The sequence below is a fragment of the Centruroides vittatus genome, unplaced genomic scaffold (genome assembly GCF_030686945.1).
Source record: "Centruroides vittatus isolate TY-2023 unplaced genomic scaffold, ASM3068694v2 contig_375, whole genome shotgun sequence".
NCBI classification, from domain to species: Eukaryota; Metazoa; Arthropoda; class Arachnida; order Scorpiones; family Buthidae; genus Centruroides; species Centruroides vittatus.
Window position 1 is genome coordinate 1,466,121 of NW_027122197.1, and position 18,563 is coordinate 1,484,683.

The 18,563-nt window shown below is 29.2% G+C and overlaps 1 protein-coding gene across 3 annotated transcripts in view; it reads right to left on the reverse strand.

Moving 5' to 3' along the window:
- The window catches only part of LOC136975569 (CLIP-associating protein 1-like), a 171,677-nt gene that overhangs the window by 137,041 nt on the left and 16,073 nt on the right, over positions 1–18,563 (reverse strand). For all 3 annotated transcript variants that reach the window (XM_067270655.1, XM_067270656.1, XM_067270654.1), the window contains exon 2: positions 4,195–4,446. In XM_067270655.1, coding sequence (XP_067126756.1) covers positions 4,195–4,374 — 180 coding nt within the window. In that variant the 5' untranslated portion in view covers positions 4,375–4,446. The remainder of the gene's footprint in view (positions 1–4,194; positions 4,447–18,563) is intronic.

Consider the following 18,563-nt stretch of genomic DNA (forward strand, 5'->3'; position numbering starts at 1 on the left):
TTAGTGCAACTAACTTCTGAATTGGTAGTCCTATCATTGATTGGTCAAGCCATTGGCTTTCTTTAACATAGGAAGTATAAGGAGTTGACCATTTCTCTCTCTCTCTCTCTCTCTAATCTGTGGCTGGCTCTTGCCAAGTAGATTGTTTGGCAACCGAGTTTGAAACAGAGTTCGTGAACCAATTTGTTCAAAAAGTGAGTCATTCGAAAACCAAGGAACACCGTAAAGCATCATAAAATTTCACAAAACTTGGCACAACAATAACGATAATAAAACAAACTGTTAAAGTTCCATTACCAAAAGATATTTAATTGAAAATATTTGACCTTCAATTTAGATAATCCTCAGCTAACAGAAGAAATAGAATTTGTTTCTGTCAGCTGAGATAAGCTAAATTAAAGATAAAAAAATGTTTGATTAAATATTTTTTGTAACCAGAATTTTAGCAGTTTGTTTTTATTATTAATACCATAAAAGCATTATTTCAGATATAACTGCCCACGAAACGTGCTTATGTAACATTATTTAGAATCTCAAAAAAAAATTTTTTAACCTGAAATCCAAAATTTTAGTATAACAGATTTGTAACAAGCTCACTAAAAACTGTTGCATAAATGCAAGAGAAAATAAATCCACTATAAAAACAAAACTGGATATATCTTACTACTTCCATACAATTAAGTTATCATCAAATCATAAAATTATCTTAATTTTAAAGTAAAATTACATGCAGCAATTAGAATTTAAAATACAACTCGAATGTTCCAATTAAAAGATTTCTTATAAAGACAAATTCACACACAAAACCATTTCTAAATACGGTTAAGTTTCTGTCAAACATATTTCAAAATTTTTAATTTATCGTCATTTTTGAATAAGCAAGCAGATAAACATATTAAATATATTTATCTTAAAACTTAATTTTATTTTACTTCAGTTTTTTCATTATTTCATCTTCTTTATCATCACTATGAATTATGTATGAAATGCAAAATATAATGGATTCTATTTAAATCACTACACAAAATTTTAATATGGCATTATCAATAAACTTTCAATTAGATCTGAATATTGATTTTTAATATAATCAATCGATCTACAGATGTAATTCATTCTTTCAAAAATATAATAGAATGTATTCTTTTCAAAATCAATTAATATTCAATAATTTCTGATTTCTCAACAAAAAAAAAATTGATACAGTACATCACAACATGTTAAAAAATGAATTTATATTAAGCATTTAAATTGTATAGTAAAGTAACAAAGCAATTATTAAATTATTTTTTTATGTATCTAGAAAAATTAATTCTTCAAGCATTTACTTAATGTTAAATATCTTGAGAAAATTTATAGGGAAAGGTCGGGTAGTATCGGACGAGCATTGTTTCTAACATTTTCTGCAGGCGGCAGAACCTGTGAAAGCACCAGCATGTTGTGTGAAGAAAGAAAGTTCAGATTCCATCATATTTAGTCAAACCACAGTCCTGTTGACACTGAAAATTTGGTTTTTTTAATAGTGTTTTGAGTGAACGAAGATAACTTCTGGTTGTCATAGCTTGCCTGAAAGTGAGAATAAGTTGTTTTTGTGTTTATTGTTGAAAACAACATTGTTCTTGTAGGCTCTAAATCTCCTTACGCTTACTAATATGTATGTGGTAACCAATGTTTTGTTCAATAATGTTTTGGGTTGTATCGGACAGAGATATTGTGGATTGTACTGGACAAAAATGTTGCAGTTTGTATCAGACAGGAGTGTTACAGGTTGTATCAAAAGCAGTTTAAGGTTGATAAGAATTATATTCTCACGGAATGTTTTTGTTTTACTGAAAGAAACAAGAAAATCTATGCAGCTAAGAGAAAACTGCTGGGGGAAAATCGTCTAAATAAAGAAAGACAAAGAAAAAAAAAGCAAATAAATCAGTTCAAGAAAACAGAGAAGGCCAAGAGACTTACTGCATCATCTGTGGTGAAACCTGTGAAGAAAGCTGGATTCATCATAGAATTTGTGAAAGTTGGGCTCATGAAAATTGTATCGATCTTGAAGGAAACGATCTGTTTTACGAATGTGATGTTTGTTTTACCAAAGAAAAGTAAACACAGAATGCATTTGTCTTTAAAATGAATTGTTAAATTTTCAGGCTGATAATTTTTTAATTTTTCTCAATTTATACCACTTTCTTATCATGTTTTAACTTAGTTTTAAGATCTGTAAGTTGTACTTTTATAAATTTCTCAAAAATAACTCTGCCTAATAATAAAAAGTTGTTTGTGAAAGCAAAATTCTCTTCTTGCAGATTTTTTTCATGTCCAATACCACAAGTAAAATTGACAAAAATGTAATAACTGTAAAATTGAAAACATTCGGAATTAGAAGTAGAAAGCTGCATTTTAAAGGTTGATAGGCATCAAGACAGAAGTATTAATTAGTGCAGTTAAAGAAGAATGACTGTAAAAAGTGATTAATATTTTTATCTTAGAAAAATGAGTTTTAAGAGGTGTTTTTATAGAACAATGAAGTTTTGTATGGAATGTAATCTGGTCCAACTGAGCTGTAAAAATATTTTATAATATAAGAGAATCTTAGGTGTCCGATACTACCCGACCTTCCCATAATAGATGTTTTTATCATTAATGAAATATGCATATAATTTAGAAGTATAAATAAAAATCAGTTTATTGAAAAATATTTTATTCAATGATTTTTAGCTTTATTAAGTCTTAAAATAAGAATTAACTAGTTTTTAGTTCAATTCCAACTTAGTTTATTCAATTCTGTAACAATTATTTTTAAACAGTCTATTCAGAAATTTTTAAAATTTATGAGAAATTAATTGAAAAAATCAATATCATGATTAATGAATGATTATTGTAAATGAGGTTATTGTATCAGGAGTCACAGTAGTGACTCCCCTGCCAAGTTAAAAAGTCACTGACTATATATACAAGAATCAGGGTTGCCGATTTTTGAAGGTCGATTTTCTCCATCCCCAAACACCTAAAGTAATTCCGAATATCTTGTTCAAAAGAAAACTGTTTTCTTAGGTATTGTGCAAAATTTCAAGATTTTTTATAAAGCAGCTGTCGAAATATAAGCAATTGAAAAGTAAAAAAATTGCCAAAAAAACTGTATTTTCTTCTTCTTCATCCGGCACTGCAGACACTCGTAGAGAAAAAAACTACCGAGTCTAGAAAGCTCAAAGTTTAAACTTAAGCCTTTCACATTATCAATGAGGTGCTCGCAAAACTTTCAGGTCAATACGTCAAAGTTCATGTGGGTTTCTCTTAAAACTAATTCGACTTTATGGCTTACTTTTATGTTTATAAAGATAAAATTGCATGGAAACAAACAAATTTTATACAAAATGTTACTCAGAATTACAAAAACTCAAATTTATGCAAATTAAAACTTTTTATAACAATTTTTCTAAATAACATATTAAAAGTGTTGGTCGGCAGCACATTCAATTGGCAGCGCATTGGTCGATGAACTGTTCAGTCAGCACCAATCAAACTGAATGTTAAAAGCATTCGGTTGACAGTGCATTTGGTCGGCAACTGGTCTTATGTCTTGACATAATAATACAACTATTAAGCAAAAACAATTGATATCAAAGCAAAAACATCTGAGACGTAAAAAAATTTCACCAAGTAAAAATTTATAACAATTTAGACAAATGTCAAAATTTTTACCTGTATTTACCTTACATTTTGTCAAGTGCCAAGCTTAGGGTCAATTTACACACAACAGTAACCATTTGGTGCAGTAAGCATCGATAAATATCACACATAGCCAATCAGATTTTCATCTACGACACATGACCTGTATTCTGTCAATCATACAAGTGTCGTAGATGATTGGCTGTGTGTGATATTTATCGATGCTTACTGCACCAAACAGTCACTGTGCCGACACGTCACTGTTGTGTGTAAATCTACCCTTATCTTTACCAAAAAAAAACTGCTAAAAAAATTTTGACCATCATCTAAATTGTCATAAATTTTTACTTGGCAAAAATTTTTTACACCCAGATGTTTTTGTTTGGATACTCATTACATTTACTGTCTAGTCACACCAAAAATGTCAAATATAGATATATAATAACAAAAATCTAATTAACAGAAAATTAAACCTTTCAACATTAAAATAACTTACTTAACCATAATAATCTAATAATTAAAAAAAAAACTTACTTTGCAATTACTACTATTCAGCCATAACACTAAAGAATCAATGAAAGATCCTAAGTCTTCAGTTTCTACTGGATTGGTTGGAACTTCTAAATAATTAAGTATGTCACTTCCAAGTTGCAAGCGCTTTTTTGTATCTTGGCTTTTAAGCTGTGGAATGAACACATCGAAGCTGGTAGCCATTTTCGCCTCGAATATACTACACTGCACAAATTTCTACCTTGTGAATGTCCTCATGAGAAATCACGTTTGTTTCTGAAATTTTTAAACAAACACATTTAGATTTAAGTAAATTTAAATATTTTAATAATTAAGCAAAAATAAAAAGTATTGTAATAGTATAAACTGAATAGCATACATTGTATAAACTGTTAAATCAACAAATTACCTCATTTAAATGCATGTGTAACACTTAATTTTATAAAACCACTATTAGCATCAGTTACTACATCATAACTTTGATAAATGATTGTAATCTGACAACTGCTACTTAACACTGGTTATTATTAGATAAAAATGACTGTAATTTCATTTTTTTCTACACTGTGTCCAAATATGTCCCAATTATTAGTGAGGTTAAGACCGAAGTTCTAAATGCAAAAAATGTACGTCGGACATTCAGTGCCGCTTTCCTGTAAGCCTAGAAGTTTGACAATGGGGTTTGGAAAGTCAGTGGAACCATGCTCGACATTCCAAATGCCATTGTCAAACTTCTAGGCTTGCAGGAAAGAGGCGCTGTATGTTCGACGTACACATTTTCGCGTTTAAAACTTCGGCCTCAACCTCGCTATTTTTAATTAAAACAAAAACAAAATAAATTCAAAATTATAGATTCGATTAAACTAGTGGACTGACTGAAAACTGTGTGTTAATTTTCAACAGATGGCATCTATATAAATATGAACATGCTGTCTAAGATGTATGTAAATTATATTATACACACACACTGTTATTCTAAAGTAGTGTTGCCACCTTTTCAAAATTGCTGACCTGGACGGCAGGTCAGGTTTGTTCGAACAGAAGTCCCTGATGCATGCGCAATATTATATATTATTTTACCATGCGAAGAATAATGTGCACGCCAGTTCTAAACCAGTTAGGGACTTGTATAGGTGCAACAAGTTAAGAAATGAAATAAGTTAGCTTTAAAGAGCTGAGAAGAAACAAAAAAAGGACAAGTTGCGACGTACATCGATGAATTAACTTTCGATGAGAGTGTGAAGTCTTTTGCTGTTAAAATAAAGTAAATTTATAAAAATAATTGCTAGTACTTTGTTTCATCATAATTTCACAATTTCTACGAAATCTTGGACAAAATTAATTGTTAACCCGGACAATGAATTAAAAACCGGACTGTCTGGGTGAAAACCGGATGGGTAGCAACACTATTCTAAAGTATTGCAAACTTGCTGTAAAATGAATTTTATTTTATAAATCTACTGTTAACAGACACAATAACTTAGATAACAGTAATAAAATGTTGAACCAGCATTCCATTATCTATATTTTACAGTATTGTTTGCTGATATAAATAAAAGATGCACACTAAACTTCTCATTTCAATGCCAGCTACTGCTGTGTAAAGTTCAAGCTCATAAGTATTAGAGAGGCTGCGGCCGACGTTTTCAACGCAAAAATATGTACGTCAGACATTCAGTCCAGCTTTCCTGTAAGCCTAGAAGTTTGACAATAGTGTTTGGAATGTCAGCTTGACATTCCAAATGCCACTGTCAAACTTCTAGGCTTGAGATATTAATGAATACAATTTATACATTAATGTATTCGTATCCTGTTTTCAAGAATATTTTATCTAAGTTCTCATTCTTTATTAACTCTTCAAACAAATCTCAAAATGAGAGATTTTCACATGAAGTCTCTCACACAATCTGAGAGACCAGTTCTTTGATAAAAATGGTTTATATGTAATAAATTATAATTGCAGTGCATTCTTACTACTCTAAATCTATGCTAATCCAAACTTCCACTTAAATAAACAAAACTGATTCAGTTTTTCCACTAAAAGATCCATCCAAAAACAAAAAAAATTAAAAAATAAATCAGATTTTTTAAAATAATTTGTAAAATTATTATATAAGGCAGGTCCAAAGTGAAGAGAAACAAAAATTTAATTGGTGTAGATTTCAAATGAAATGTTATTATGACAAAATTATCACTTTTATGGAACATGCAAGCAGTGGCGTAGCGAACATAACTGGCACCCAGGGCATAACTGGCGTCGACACTTTACTGGTGCTCCCTCCCCCTCCAGAAACACATATAGTTTGTTTTGGAGACCATTTGGGCGCCCCTCTGCGAGTGGCGCCTGGTGCATAATACACCCCCTTGCACCCCCTCACTACGCCACAGCATGCAAGTTATCTACTTTCATTAGAAATTTAATTAGTTGTATTTAACACCCTTATATGCTATTTCTTGAAGTTTTCTTGTAGCTTTGTCAATCATAGCTTTTTCAGATTCCTTTGAAACCTTATTGCTGATATTTTGCCAGATTTGTCAAAATCCTCTCAAATATTTGGTTGCAACTTTCGTTTTCCATATTCTCTGTTGCAGAGTGCCCAAAATCTTTTGATACCTTTTGTTTGAGGGATGTTTGGAGCATTTTTCATTTTCTGTACAATATCAATGTTTTCTTCTTTTAAGGTATCAGTGACTTTTCTTGCACAATGGGCCATTGCCAGGTATGGCCAGAAGAAATCATCATCCTTCTCATAATGTTGATCTATAAAAGCTATAAGCCTGCCTTGAATGCATTCTTTTAAGTAAACTTCACAAATGTAAATGTGTCTTCAGAAATGTAGGGTTTAGATACATTGTCAAATCAGTCCATCGCTTGCCAGATGAGATACAGTTTGTAGATATTAGATTGAGATTTGACATTTTCATTGTAGATGACTTCTCTTTGGTCTTCTGCATGATAATACTTCTTGCATGTTACATCTGAAGGGTTGAAGGAAACATTAATTTCATCATCAATAATGAGGATTCTCTTCAAAGATTTTTCATACGCTCTGCGACATCCTGACTTTGCTCAGATTTCCTGACTACCAGAGTACTTTGGTACACATTGTTTTACATGTGCCTCGATCCCCGGCTTCTTTGCTTTAATATAGGATATAATGGACCTTGGAATTATCAATTTCTTGACCACAGATCTTATAGAAATTAATGGGTACTTATGAAACAAAACTTTTACTTTGTTGTCATTGTTTTTTGTCTTTAGTGTCCCTGATTACCCGGTTTGAAGCTTGCAACTCTCAATTCCATTCTTTTTATAACATTAAATAGTGCAATAAATGCTTGTCCTTATGACTTCTTCCAAAAAATGATGAACCGTTGCTTTTCATCCATAAGATTTGTAATATGAAACTATGCATTTTGATAGACTTTTCAGCTCTACATTTTCATAAGCTGAAGAAGTAAATGAAGCTTTCAATTACACCTCCTGTGTATTGCACAACAACACCTTTTCACAAGTGTACGTGTGAAAACAAGAATGCACGTGCAGATGTTCTAAAGTTCTAAGACAAGATCTGATTGTCTCTGTTCACTTTGGCCATACTTTATTTCACATTTAACATACATTTATGTTCTAAAGACAATATAAAAAAATTTTTTATGTACTTATTAGTTTGTAATCCGTTTTAATTTATTTTTCTTTACGTTTAACTTGCTAACCTGAATTTTTCACTAATCTAAACCATAATAACTGTAATAATTACCTATAATTCACAGATACACATTTTCGTTGGAAAAAAAAACTTATTGTCATTAATTTTTCAAGTTTGCCTATTGTTTATTCGAAATTCTTGAAAAATCCAAAAATATAAAATAGTCAGTTCCTATCTTACAATGGTCAAAACTAGTGTAATGAAAAATTATTTGAATCCAAGCAATGTTTCACACATTAATATGGTAAGGTGTAAGAATTATATGCCAGATTATAATACTGTACTGAACAATAAACACATCTATATAATAACTCTTAAATTTATTCATGTACATTTAATTTCAATTCAGGCTTGAGCTTTAGTTTTCAATTTTTGAGGGTTAAAACTAACTTTCTTCAGAGCTGCTTAGTCTGGGATTACCATTCTATACTCAAAAATTAGGTTAATGTTACCTTAGGTGCCAAGATGGCGGCTCGTCTCTGATTCCAGCAAGGAAATAGTGGGACGCACGTTCTAACCTAACCTATTCTAATAAATTACCATAATTATTAGCAACCAAATAATTGGAATAGGTTAGGTTAGGTTAGGTTAGAGCGTTCATCCCACTGTTTCCTCGCTGAAATCAGATGAGCCGCCAACTTGGCACCTAAGGTAACATTAACCTAAATTTATAATAAATAGTTAGTTAAAGTGAATTAATTAAATAAAAATTTACAAAAATAAAATTAATTCCAAAGAAACATTATAATACTATCTCAGTATAATTTTTGATGGTTTTAAACATAGTTGTCTTCCTCCTTTTTTGAAATCTATATGTTAAAATATTTAATTGCAATTTAATCATAATTAAATTGACCTTCTATAACAACTTTCTGAATTTGTCACAGAAACAAATTTTCTCAATATCAACACGGAAGAAGACAAATCTTGTCAATATCAACACGGAAGAAGACAAATCTTGTCATGTTATGTCATTTTGAGATAACATGACAAGATTTGTCTTCTTCACATGACCTCAAATGACCCTTCACCTCAATCAAGAAGACAAAAAGTCTTCTAGATTGAGGTGACAGGGTCAGGTGCTATTAATCATTATTGATTTTCTGAACTAAAACTTTTTTAAACAAAGATTAGTTTGGAAATCTTTATTAGAGGATTGACAGACATGTAAACAACATTATTCCACTCCTACTTGTGAACAGAATTGTGTTGTTAAGGAGTAGAAGTGGGTATCTTTTTCTTGTGCATCTGTCTACCATGTAAATAACAAGACACACTTTCACATTTTATCACATCAAAACTTCTTGATGAACAAAAAATAAAATGAATAGAGCCATTTTTGATGTGAAAAAAAAGTTGCACAGATTATAAGATATATAGTGTCCTTTAATTCACATCACTGAAGTTGGAAGGGTTTCTAGTAATCTGCAAATTATAGACAGGAAACAATGGTAATTCAGATTAGTGAAGGTGCATCGTATAATTTAAATCAATAGCCTATTATGTTTAAAATTCCAGCAATAGATATTTGAGAATAAAGAATCTTTTTAAGAAGCAATACATTTCCATTGTAATGATTCTTAATACTAGTTATTACTTAATATTACTTATTACTACTATTAAGAAATAGTAGTAGTAATAATAATTATAATTCTTAAAGTTTATGATAAAATGTAGTATATACATTATATTATGAAGAACTTTAAGAATAAATATTTAAATATTTTAAAAGATACTTTGTTGTCTAAGAATTTAAAGCTCTATATTTTATCCTTGATTAACAATATTTTTGTAATTTTTGAGGAGAACTAATACATTTATGTTTCAAAATTATAACTTCATAACTGTTAAAAGTTATACATCTACAGAAAAAATATTTATATATATATAATAAAAGTTCACTTAAAAGTGCTTTATTTAGTTTATATATTCAATTATAGAAAATTTATATAAATCATTCAATAAATTTGCTTGACAGACAACATTTAAAACATTAAAAAATAAATGCATCTATTCCATATATCAATAGGACTTAAAAGAATTTGAAAAAAACATTAGATCACTGCTAATGTTAAAATCATTTAGTTGTTAGAATGATTTCCTTAAATCATCATATTTATTATGTCCATTAATAAAGTTTATATTACAATTTATGGCTTTTGCATTCAAATTAACTTTCTAAATTTGAACAGTACATCACAAATTCAAAAATTCTGTTTCAACACAGTTTTCATTGATATTAAACCAGAAAAATTTATTTATGAACATACAAAATGCATTTATCGTAAATATTTGTCAAATGTTTTTCCTTGTTATTATTGCTAATAATATTGTTATTAATAAATAGTAAGACTATACAATAAAGAGTCTTTCGATGTCCTTTCTCTGCCGTAAGAATATTATTTTCCCCGAGGTGCGAGAAAAGACGTCAAAAGACTCGCTATTGTATAGTCTCAAATTGTTTATTAATTTTACAATTATTGTCCTGGCAATTTTATTGTTATTATTTATTATTCTAACCATAATACATCATATGTTACTTAACTATATCCGTAACTAATTAATTAGCAAATTTGCAGTATAAGTGACCATCAAAACCAGAATGCTTTCTTGTTTGCTTTATGTTGTTTATTAGATGCAATTATTTTTCATAACTTATAATTTAATATAGCTTCATTAAATGATCAGATAAAACTTTCATTTTTATTTTAACAATTACAATATTGAAGTAACAAGTATCTAAATGAATCAAATGTTGATTATAAAGCTATTTAAATGTTTATTAAAATCAATAAAATATAACTGATTATAGAGTAAAATAATTCTAATTAAAAGAATTTATTTTACTCATTAACAGTATCATCAGTAATACAATAGTATGTGGTTTACATTAGGATGATTTGATAAGCAAGTCACAAACAAATCCTGCATATTTGTCCTTGAAATGCAAAAAAAACTTTGCTAATAGATAGTAGCAATTATTAGCTCTCGTGTGATTGCAAACAGCTGCATTAACTCTTGTAGCTTGAGCATTTCATGAATAAATATGATGGGTGTACTGATAAACAATACATTAGAACAAGCTGAGATATGCTAAAGAACTTGCTACAAAGAACACTAAAATGTTTCAAATTTATTGAAACCAAGGTGAAGGAAGACTGCTAAAAACCAAAAGGTGTCTCATTTTATTTCAATCAATAAAAACAAGTCAAAAGTAGAAGAAATAATATAGTGTACTGTACATTACAACTGAATAAATGTTAGCAAAAACTGGGTGTTTTATCCAGTATGCATGTAATTGCACACAATCAATTGCATTATATATTCGAGCCTACCCCAAAAATAAAACAAAATCACATGGATGTCTACCTGAAAAATTTGACACATTACAATTCTATAGCAGATTATTATGTGGCTGTATGCCATATTTTTGTACATATGTATTTTAGATTTAATTAGTTTTAATAATTTTCTCTCTTTCTTAACCCTTCTTTCTAACTTCCTTTGTTCATTGTTCTGGCTTTTGGGAATGGGGGCTTCCCACTCCCCACCCACCAGGGGGCCGTGTGGAACAAAGAGTTCGAGTGGAGGACGAGTCAAATCTGGGTCACGAAGGGTCACTTTTTCCCCGGCCGGACACAAAGAAGCACGGACGAAAACGGCGAGCTCGTGAGACGGAATTCTACGAGGGCCGAATGGAGAGCCGTGAGGTGAGGATCTGGATTTTCGAATCAGAGACACCGAAAAGAAATTATAGTAGAAGATATTTAAAACATTGACGAACCCAGAGACACGCAGAATAGAGCACCAGCCAGCATCGAGTTCAGCGAGAACAAGGGTACCCCACTATCCTATCAATTCTTCTCATTTCCTTATCTCTATACTTTTCTATCCCTAGGTTTAAGTTAGTTAAGGATCGCGCGGGTTTCATTAGTATTGTCGGGCAAGTAGTTTCCAAGAAGGTAAGCTACTTGGGTTATTGTTACAATCGGACAGTAAGAGAAATTGGACTGAGGGAATCCAAAAAGAACTCATCTGTATATATTATTGATCGCGAAATTAAATTTGTTTTAATTGAATTCACGTGTCTGTGTATTCCTATTGCGCTTCACACCTCACAATTACCAGTGACAAGTCATGGGTATATTGCTATCAGCCAGTCAAAACATGGATCCATGATGTAGAACAGTGGTTCTTAACCTTTTTATACTCACGGCCCACCAAATATTTCATAATTTTTTTGTGACCCCCATTTTTTTAATAATAATTTATACTTGCTAATTATCTATAATAAATTGATTTTTTTATCATTGCTTTATTTTTTTATATAATAAATGTAAATCATAACTTTATTACCGTATTTTACGGACTATAAGACGCACTTTTTTCTTCGAAAAATTGCCTCCAAAATTCAGGTGCATCTTATAGTCCGTAGCATTTTATAGGTATTTTTTTTTTAAATTGCTTAAAAATTAAGGTGCGTCTTATAGTCTGTAGCATTTTATAGGTATTTTTTTTTTTAAATTGCTTAAAAATTAAGGTGCATCTTATAGTCTGTAGCGTCTTATAGTCCATAAAATACGGTATTTCATTATCTATTTAAATAACATTCAAACTTCACAATAACACATGAAAACTCATTAATTTTTAACAAAAAATAAAATAAGAAACATGTTTTAGTTTAGTTTTAGCATTGGCTTTGGATTGATAAATTGGTCCAAAGTCGATGCTAAAACTAAAACTGAAACACCCATAACTTGTCGTAAAGATTTTGCATATCTTTTGCAAAACTATTTAAATTTTCAAAGCCAACTACTAAGCCTACTATTTTTCCTAATTATTTTTAAAATTCCAAGCATTAATAGTTTCTTAGAATTGCTTTGGAATAAAAGAAGTAAATACTGTGGTGTAAGTAACATATTTGCATTTATTTCTTCCGTACTAACAAAGTTGTACGTAGAAAGAAATAAGAAATAAATAAGAAAAACTAAATAGGAAAACTTTTTCTTTCTTATTTCACTTTTCAATACGAAATTCGGTTATACATCAATTTTCTTTTTATTATATTATGAAGGAAATTTTGCATAATTTGGCGGCCCCCCGGTGAACTTCCTGTGGACCCCCAGGGGGCTGCAGCCTCCCTGTTAAGAATCACTGATGTAGAAGAATACAAGCTTGCCTTTAGCCAAAAGACAAAAGTTTATAGTAGGTCTGCTACTGCACTTGATGAAGTTTAACAAGGGTGACTATGTCAACAGCATCACTTACTTTTCAGTGCTGTGTGACTTGAATGATGCAATTTACAAGAAATGGCCCGGACTGCTGACAAAAGGAGTAATGCTTCTGCCTGACAATGTCAGGCCTCATATTGCACCCGATATCCTTGCCACTGTTCAAAAATTACAATGCAATTCTGTATCATATAATCCTGACCCGGCACCCAGAGATTCCAACCAGTTTCAATTTCTAAAAGATCTTGGAAATAGCATTTTTCAAAGTGATGAGGATGCAGGGAATGAGGTCTGACACTGACTGATGATCCTATTGTAATTTTACAAAAGTTTAAAATGGATAAATAACAAATATAATATTATCTTAATATTTGTTATATATTCACATGTGACATTACAGTTTATTAATTAAAAGCTTGTATTTTCAAATTAAAAATGAACAAATTTGCAACAAGGTCATTAAACATAATAAATTAGCATAACAAAGCATTAGAGATTTCATTTTATACCTTATATGAAGTTTTATTCTATTTAACGTGTTTCAAGAATTTACACTAATATAAAAACGCACTTATGTGATATTACTCCTACCACTTCCTGAATCTTTTATATTATAAAATAATAATATATTGAATTATTAACATTTTTATATTTCAAATACTAAAACAATGAAATACTTTGTGAGAAAAACTTCTTTTGATACTTTACGAACTCCATGTTTTCCAATTGAATGAATTCAGGAAATACATTCTCCCAGAAATAAAAATGTCCTATATCCTGGAGACATGGACAAGAAAAATACAACTTCTCCCTTCATTTGACAGAAATATTATAATTAAATAACCTGTTCTTCTTCTTTTTTACTTTTGCACAGGAAAAACATCTAATGCATTTCTCTAATAAATATATCCAATTGAAAAAAATAATATCTAGAATTTTCCTTAACGATTTAAACATTGATAAAATTTATATTCATTACATAAAATAATTGCATTAAGAAGCGAAAATTTTATTTAATCATCGTCGTATTAAATTACAAAAGTCACAAAAACTAAAAATAGATATATAATTGCTTTTTAATATTTTAAAAATAATTAAATGTAGTAACATTAAGAATATTAATACAATTTTTCAACCATAATCCTAAAACCTTGGAAATGTCTAAAAGTATTTGAATATTCTAAAATCAAGAGTATAATGTCAAGGTAAAATAGGATTATCTAACGAATTTGCTCCGCGAAAAATATTCGGTAAGAAAAATTTAAGAGCCGAACGAAATTTCGATTCCATTTTTCATTTGTTTTGTTTTCTTGATTACATTGTAGCTATTTCCTTCTAGTTATATATAAAAAAGACAAGAATAACATTGATGAAATCACTATCCACTGTAAATATTTCATCATATAATTACACAATTTCGTGGTTAGATTTTTACATATTATAATTCCTAACTTTTCAATTATTAAGCCATCACTTCTCATTAACTTAGAACTATTTTCTATAAATATTAATACTTATAGTCAATACCTATCAATACAGCACCTTTGAAATCTGCATAAGATTTAAAGATCATTTGAATAACCAAAATAAACACCACCCTCGCATTAATACCTTACCTGGAAGTCGGAATTTAAATTATACTAATTTAAGTAGTTTGATTTGTTGTTCTACTGATACAGTTTTAGTAAAAATCCTGCTTGAGATTTATTGATAATACTATACTTAGATTGAATTTCATTAAAATACGATTTAAATATTTACGTCGCATACGATGTCAAAAAACAAAATTAGTTTTCTAATTATAAACACTAATTTATTAAAAAGATATAGATCGATACAATTACGACTTAAGAAATTAAATTCGTTGCGAAACAATCTGTATAATGAAAATGAATTTAATGCATGTCTAAGTAAGGCATGGAATATATTGGTTAGTTATTCTTTAGACTATTTCTAAAAATTACATAATTTCTATCACTATCAATCAATATGATGCAATGAGAAATATTTTTAACCGATATTTTAGTAATAACTTAACTTTTTCTCATCGGAGGTTCATATGAAATTTAAAGTAAATAAAAATATAAAACGTTTTAATTCATGATCATGAATGAAAATTAATTTTTATGCTGGCGTAATTTATATAATTATAATATAAAATAATTTTGTTATAGCTGAATATATATTCAATTATGGCCAAAAAAAATACAGTAATCTCTTATTTTAAATGCAAGAACATTTATTATATTACAGATATATATTATGTATGTTGTAAAATATATATTTTATAACATACAGTGTATATATATATATTAAAATGGCATATCGTTAAAGATACTTTGATGAAATAAATGTTATCATATAATCAATACATCTTTATTTTAAACTACAAAAGAAAATTTTTTAACTCTCCAGATTTTCCATATAAAGTCAAAAATTTATACACTTTTCTAATAAAAATTTTTTCTAGTCGGAAAAAACCACTATTTAAAAATCAAAGTATGAAATCACTGAATGTGGATTATTCCATTATTATTCTCATGTTCATTCACCAAGAATTAAATTGTCCTCCAGTATTGTGCACATTGTATAGACTTGTCCATTGCCTTGGTCAGATAGATTTGATACAATCAAAAGACAGTACAATATATTCTCAAGTGATCCATGGTTTTGAATTATACACAATCACAAGCCAGAGTCAGTGACATAACCCAATTTTAAGATTTCTTTTTGACTTTCCAGCTCTGGTGTGAAGACAGTTTAGAGCTGGAAAGTCTGGTTTGCCAGTTAAGTCAGTCTGTGCCTTAACCAGGTGGCAGTTATTCATACCAGAAGCAAAATCTTGTTATCTCTAGTGATTAAATGAGTTGCAATTCTCACAGTTTCTAGATTTTACTTGCTGTTTTGGGGCAATATGGCCCTAAAGTATCATTTAATTGTTTTCTATGTTCAATATGCTTGTTATAATCAATCTTCAGAGGTTGGATAGAATGACACCAGTAATAATGTGCAGTTATTCTCTTGAGTGCACTGACATTAGTTTAGCATTCATTGTTTTTAATAGACTATTTCTAATAAATTTTCAGTACACAATTCATGCTTTCATTTATAGCATGTTCTAACTCTAATTGTAAATACTGATTTCATGTTTAACTAGTCTTCTTTACTTTCTCCTTGTTATAAAGTCATTTCCATAAATTCCATTTCTGTTGCAATCATTTGGATTTCTTTTTATCATTTTTAAATATAAACCCAGTCTTGTGAAATACTAAAATCTGTATGTTGCATGTTCTCGCTTGACCATAGTTATTAAAAAAATACAGATTGCCCTCACTTTACATTGGTTTAATTTATGCTGATTGACAGTAATACTAGTTTCAACTTTCCCCCAAAAATCTTGAAAATACTTTTTTCTCACAATGTGTAGAATATTTTTCATAAGTGCTATATGCAAGTATTTACATAGAAGAATTATCAAATTTGGTAAACATTTAGACTCAGAAATAGAGGAAAAGACAAATGATAACAAACCAGAATGTAAACAACATCGCTAAACCCAATATATTATAAGACTAGACACAAACCAAATGCCGATATTAATGTTAATACGAGATGGCGCCTAACACTTAACTCTAGAGCCAAATTGGTATGTAATTCATTTAGTAATTAGCCTTAAACTAGCCCGATAGAATTTCGGCATTTGGTTGGTGTCTAGTCTTATAAACCAGAATGTGTTATAAAAATAACTAATGATGCCCTTAAACAATTTCTTACTAATGCCAACTCAGTGATTGAAGAGGGTTTCAAAATAGACTCAGTAGGAGCAAAGATAACTTTGTAAAGTAGAGTTTAAATGAAATTTAGAACCTTATTATGAAATTCTCAAGAAGAGGAAAAAGGCACAGCAAATAACTTTGGATTTATATATTATGAAGGTATAGAATCTTAATCCTAGTCCTTTATTGATAGATGGACAATCAACCATGGCTACCATTGCAGAACTAAAGTTGCATCCAGTAGCACTGCTTATAAGATCAACAGAGAGCAGTATAAAATTGCACCATCAATTTTGGATATAAATAAATAAGTTATGATTTCTGTATTATTATTATTATTTTGTATTAGTAAAAATTTCATTGTTATCAATGAAAAAATGCATATATGGATGCCTGAAATACATTCCTATTTATCTCATAATAAAAAAATGGGTTTATTTTTTGCTGATTTTGTTTACACCACCACCAGTAAAAAATGAAGGGTCTGTAGATATGATTTTCTCTGACTATTACTAGACTTTACAAAATCTGATTACTATTGCATCACAGTTTATATTTCAACATTGTATTATAATAATAATATAGAGAAATTATTGAAATTATATACAATATTATGCAGTTCTATTTCATGAAAACTTTTTTCTAAACAGTTATTACAATCAGAATTTTAACCATGACAAATGGATTGAGATTTCTTCATTAAACTGCAAATGACTGAAGCATATATTATTTAAAAATATTAAAGGATATTACTAACACGCATCCTAACACACAAAATAGTAATACAGGAAGACGTAAGAATATGAACGTAATCAATTTTACAAGTATTTTTAGCATTTATGACATTAATCACAGCTACTACCTTTAACTGGTATAATAAATGTTTTATGTAATAATTTATATAATCATTGCACATATTATTTTTATCATTTCAGTAAGATTTATCTAATCTAAATTATTAAATGAACAAATTCTCTTAATAATTTCAGAGAAAAACTAGGCAAAAAAAGTGATAAAATTTAGTCTTTAAAACCAAGTGTTATTATATAAACACTTGTAACACAATAACACTATTCTCTGTAATGGTTACATGTAAGTTTAAGAGTTTCAATACAACACTTTAATATGCAAAGGTTTTTCAATGCTGATGACTTTATTGTTGGAAACAATAAATAAATGAAGTCATCAGCATTGAAAAACCTTTGCATGTTAAAGTGTTGTATTGAAATTATTAAACTTACTTGTAAGGACTACATAAAAAAGAAAGAAAAATCTTAATTGAAATATATGATAATATATAAAAACACTTGTTAATTTTATTTATTACTTTACGCAATACAAAATAAACTAAACTAATTTATATAGTGATTAAAAAATCAATTCTTAAAATTACTTAGTAAATCATTGATTGCATATAAATTATTTATATTTCATGCTTATTATACATGAAAATCGGCAACAAGGTGAATTAATTACATTGTTTCCACGAATAAGTCTCCATTAAGAATTCAGACTCAATGCTAATTAATATAATTAAGGGTTCTTTGAAGAATAAGAATACGTAATAAATTAACTTAATATTTCTACTTCTTTTTAAATCTAATTATATTACTTTTGTCATCATTCGTATATTCATCAACACTATTATTTAAATTATTGCCACACTTAATGTATTT